This window comes from Leucoraja erinacea, unplaced genomic scaffold (assembly GCF_028641065.1).
Source record: "Leucoraja erinacea ecotype New England unplaced genomic scaffold, Leri_hhj_1 Leri_354S, whole genome shotgun sequence".
Classification (NCBI taxonomy): domain Eukaryota; kingdom Metazoa; phylum Chordata; class Chondrichthyes; order Rajiformes; family Rajidae; genus Leucoraja; species Leucoraja erinaceus.
Genome location: NW_026576255.1, coordinates 5,001 through 10,000, shown reverse-complemented (window position 1 = coordinate 10,000; position 5,000 = coordinate 5,001). Strand labels below are relative to the sequence as shown.

The 5,000-nt window shown below is 53.0% G+C and overlaps 1 protein-coding gene across 1 annotated transcript in view; it reads left to right on the top strand.

The window, feature by feature from the left end:
* The first annotated feature begins 2,825 nt into the window (after positions 1–2,825).
* The window catches only part of wdr74 (WD repeat domain 74), a 3,454-nt gene continuing 1,279 nt past the window's right edge, over positions 2,826–5,000 (top strand). The window contains exons 1-2 of the mRNA XM_055630379.1: positions 2,826–2,957; positions 3,978–4,084. Of these exons, the coding sequence (XP_055486354.1) occupies positions 2,903–2,957; positions 3,978–4,084 (162 nt within the window). The 5' untranslated portion in view covers positions 2,826–2,902. The remainder of the gene's footprint in view (positions 2,958–3,977; positions 4,085–5,000) is intronic.

The window sequence follows — 5,000 nt, the reverse complement described above, 5'->3', positions numbered from 1 at the left end:
GAGAGAAAGCAGGAACGGGGTACTGATTGGGGATGATCAGCCATGATCATATTGAATGGCCGTGCTGGCTTGCAGGGCCGAATGGCCTACTCCTGCACCTATTGTCTATGTTGAAACCAAGACCAGGGGGAGTGAGAGGGTTGGGGGGTGAGGGGGTGGAGGGTGTGAGGTGGGGGATGAGAGGAGGGGGAGTGAAGGGTGGGGGAGTGAGGGGGTGGGGGAGTGAAGTGGGGGGTGAGGTGGTTAGTGAGGGGGGGAAATGAGGTGGTGGGAGTGAGGTGGGTGGGGGAGTGATGAGGGGGAATGTGTGGAGGTGGTGAGGGGGTGAGGTGAGGGGGAGGAGTGAGTGGGGTGTGAGGGGTGGAGGAGTGAGGGGGTGGGGGAGTGAGGGTGGGGAAATGTGGGGGATTGAGAGGTGGGGGAATGGGGGATGAGGGTGGGGGAATGAGGGGGTGGGGGAGGAATGAGGGTGAGGGAATGAGGGGGTGGGAGTGAGGTGAGGGGGAGGAGTGTGGTGGAATGAGGGGGAGGAGGTGGTGGAGTGAGGGAGGGGGGAGTGTGGGGTGGGGGAGTGAGAGGAGGGGGGTAGTGTGGTGGGGGGGCTTTGGGGAGTGAGAGGGTGGGTGAGAGGGGGAGTGAGAGGGAGAGGGGAATGAGATGAGGGTCGTGTGTGGGTGGGGGGAGTGCTCCTAAGCTCAAATCCTCTCGCAATGAAGGCCAGCCAACATGCCATTTGCTTTCTTCACTGCCTGCTGTACCTGCATGCCTACTTGTGTGGGAGACAGTGCAGAAACAGGCCCTTCGGCCCAGCGAGCCTGTGCCGGCCAGCGATCACCCCCGTACACCAGCACTATACTACACACTGGGGACAATTTGCAATTTTTTACCGAAGACAATCCCCCTGTAAACCTGCAGGTTCCCGGAGTGCGGGAAGTAACCGGATCATCCGGAGATCCCAGACAGGGGGGGGCTATGTATAAACGCCACTGTAATCTCTACACGGTGAAACCAAGATGTATAAAAATGGCCTTAATTAAAATCTGACAATGTGCACTTTAAACCACATGTGATTATTTGTCCCCCCCCCCCCCCCCCCCCCAAATAATTGAACTGCAGAGCATTTCCGCCCCCTGCTGGCTGTTCTTGCAGCTACAAACAGGGCATGAGCCAAACATTCAGGTCAAGTCGATATATATTGCCTTATGCACAAGTGCAGTGGGATTGGAGTTACCGACTGTCCCGTATTAGCCGGGACATCCCGTATATTGGGTTAAATTGGTTTGTCACGCAGGGACCGCCCTTGTCCAGTATTTGACCGCTACTACTCGGGTCGAGGGGACTGTCGAGTAGTCTGGCCCCCGTCCTCACCCGTTCCGACGTAGTGCAGCCCGTGGAGTGCAGCAGCAGCAGCAGCAGCAGCGCCTCGCCCGTGGCCCCGTCCAGAACCACGGGCCACAGTTTAAGAATAAGGGGTAGGCCATTTGGCGGTCTATCATATGCTGAGAGACTGGAGCGGCTGGGCTTGTACACTCTGGAGCAGTGGTTCCCAACGTGGGGCGTACACCCCACAGGGGGGCAATTTGATTTTTAAGGGGGGCAATTAAGCGCGACTGAGGAGGTCTGGGTCCAAATTTTCGATTTTTATTTTTTTGGATTTTCCATCAGGTAAACATATGTAGTTTATGTTTCAGATGTTATTTTGAGTAAATAATTTTTTTTTGGGGTAAAAAATGTCTTTATTGTGTAGTTATTACATAATCACCGCGCCATCGCTCTTCATGCACGTCGCACGAAACGCGCGAGGTCATGGGAGAACCTTATTTATTGAATTGGATTTAGAAATGCGATTCAAAGAGCTTTTGCTAAGTTACCCTTATAATATCTATTTCCTCCGTTTTCTCTCAAGGGAAAGCAATCCATTTTCTGAGAATTATTTCTTTGTCTGCTCGTGCTAAAATGAGTAGCAAGCAGGAAGAACGTTCGTCAGTATTCAGAGGAATATTTAAAACTTGGTTTCATACCCGCTGTCCATGATGAACGGTCACCTTTCTGCCTCTTATGCCAACAATGCTTGACCAACGAATCAATGGGTCGTCTTGAGCGCATTTCAGCTGAAACGGAGTTCACTTTTTAAATGATAAAATTATATATCACCAATGGGGGGGGGGGGGGGATCAGGAATTTAGAGGTGATTAGGTGGGGCATGGCCAAAAAAAGGTTGGGAACCACTGGTTTAGAGTTTAGAAGGATGAGAGGATATCTTATTGAAACATATAAGATTATTAAGGGTGTGGACACGCTAGAGGCAGGAAACATGTTCCCGGTGTTGGGGGAGTCCAGAACCAGGGGCCACACACACACACAGTTTAAGAATAAGGGGTAAGCCATTTAGAACGGAGACGAGGAAACACTTTTTCTCACAGAGAGAGTTGTGAGTCTGTGGAATTCTCTGCCTCAGAGGGTGGTGGAGGCTGGTTCTCTGGATACTTCCAAGAGAGAGCTAGATAGGGCTCTTAAAGATAGCGGAGTCAGGGGATATGGGGAGAAGGCAGGAACGGGGTACTGATTGGGGATGATCAGCCATGATCACATTGAATGGCGGTGCTGGCTCAAAGGGCCGAATGGCCTACTCCTGCACCTATTGGCTATATTTCTATGTTTCTATGTAACAATAATAACAATAACAACTATTATTATTATAAAAATAATAATGATAATAATAATAATAATAATAATAATAATAATAATAATAATAATAAAACACTGATGATGAAGGTGAAGATGATGGGGTTAAAATGTGACCGGGGGGCGGAACCAAAGTGCGGGGAAACTGTAACCGGAAGCGGAACTGCTGGCGGAGCGGGATGGGAGAAGCGCGCGGACGGACACACGGGGGGACAAGATGGCGGCGCGGTGGAACCACGTCTGGGTCGGAGCGGAAACTGGAGTTTTGAAAGGTGACGGTTGTGGCGAGAGGGGGGGGAGAGAAGGATAGCGGGGGGAGAGAAGATTGCAGGCGTGGGGGGACAAGGAGAGGCGGCATAGGGTTGGGGGAGAGTTTTAAGGAGAGAGGGTAAGGATGGATACAATGGGGGGGTGGAGGGACTGAGTTGGGGCACAAGGTGGGGGGGGAGGAGAGGAGGGGGTGGGGGGGAGACTGAGGGGAGAGGGGGGCAATGGGGGGGGAGACGTGGGATAGAATGTGGGGGAGAGAGACAGGGGGAGAATAAGGATAGAATGGGGGGGGAGAGAGATTGCAGGCGTGGAGGGGAGAAGGAGAGGGGACAGGGGGTTGAGGATGGAGCTTTAAGGAGAGGGGGAGAAGGATGGATACAATGGGGGGGGGTGGAGAAACTGAGGGAGTGGGACACAATGGGTTGGGGGGGAGAGGAGGAGGGGGGGGGTGGGGGCGGGACTGAAGGAGATGGGGGGGTACAATGGGGGAGAGAGGAGGAGGTGGGGGGAGAGAATATTTGGGGGGGGAGACTGAGAAGGGGAGGAAGATTCGAGGCGTGGAGGGTGGAGGGAGGGATAGAGAGAGAGGGGGAGGGAGTGGTGTGTGTGTGTGTGTGTGGGGGGGAGGTTGAGGGAGAGATATGGGGTTTAGGTGAGGGGGGGAGGAAGAAGAGGAGGGCGTGGGGTAGAGAGAGAGGAGAGAATGGGGATAATGGGGGAGAAGGATAAATGGGAGGTGGGAGAGGAGGAGGAGGTGGGGGGGGAGAGACTATGGGGGGGAGGGAGAGAAGGGGAGTGAAGATTTGTGGAGGGAGAAGGTATATGGGACGGGGTTGAGGGGAGGGAATGGGTGTTATGTGTGTGGGAGGGGAGGGAGGTTGAGGGGAGAGTTAAGGAGAGGGGGAGAAGGGTGAGGGGAGTGGGGTGGAGAAGGAGGTTTGAGGAGGAGCAGGGGGGGGGAGAGAGGACTGAGGGAGGGAAGTCTACCCTGGCAGTAATGCCGTGTCTCTCCCCCCGTGCAGGTGTGAATCTGCACAAGAAGCGTGCCAGCAACTACACAGAGCTGTCGGTGCTGAGCCGCGACCAGGAGGTATGCGCCATGTGTTGGGGCTGCCCACAGGAGTCTGAGGTAACTGTCTGTGTGGGGACTGCAGCCTCACCAGAAGCTGCAGGAGGCTGTGTGTGTGTGTATGTATATGCTTGTGTGTGTATGTATATGTATGTGTATGCTTGTGTGTGTATGTGTGTGTGTGTGTATATGCTTGTGTGTGTGTGCGCTTGTGTGTATATGCTTGTGTATGAGCGTGTGTGTGTGTGTATATGCGTGTGTGTGCATGCTTGTGTGTGTGTGTGCGCTTGTGTGTATATGTCTTGTGTATGAGCGTGTGTTTGCCCGTGCGCGTGTTTGTATGTATGCGCATGTGTTAGAAACATAGAAAATAGGTGCAGTGGGCCATTCGGCCCTTCGAGCCTGCACCGCCATTCAATATGATCATGGCTGATCATCCAACTCAGTATCCTGTACCTGCCTTCTCTCCATACCCCCTGATCCCTTTGGCCACAAGGGCCACATCTAACTTCCCTCTTAAATATAGCCAATGAACTGTGTGGCCTCAACTACCTTCTGTGGCAGAGAATTCCAGAGATTCACCACTCTGTGTGAAAAATGTTTTCCTTATCTCGGTCCTAAAAGATTTCCCCCTTATCCTTAAACTGTGACCCCTTGTCCTGGACTTCCCCAACATCGGGAACACTCTTCCTGCATCTAGCCTGTGCAACCCCTTAAGAATTGTGTACGTTTCTTCAGATCCCCCCTGAATCTTCTAAATGCTAGCGAGTACAAGTGTTTGCGCGTGCGTGAGCGTGTGTAAGCGGTGTGTGCATGTGCGTGAGCATTTTTTTGTGTGCTGGTGCGTGTGCATGCATGTGTGTGAGTGAGTGTGTGCGCATGTGTGCTTATGCGTGTGTGTGTGTGTGTTCAGGGCTGTTGCCCCTCTACTGCACAGCTGCTCTCCCTCTTCCCCCATTTGCCACCCTCTCCATCT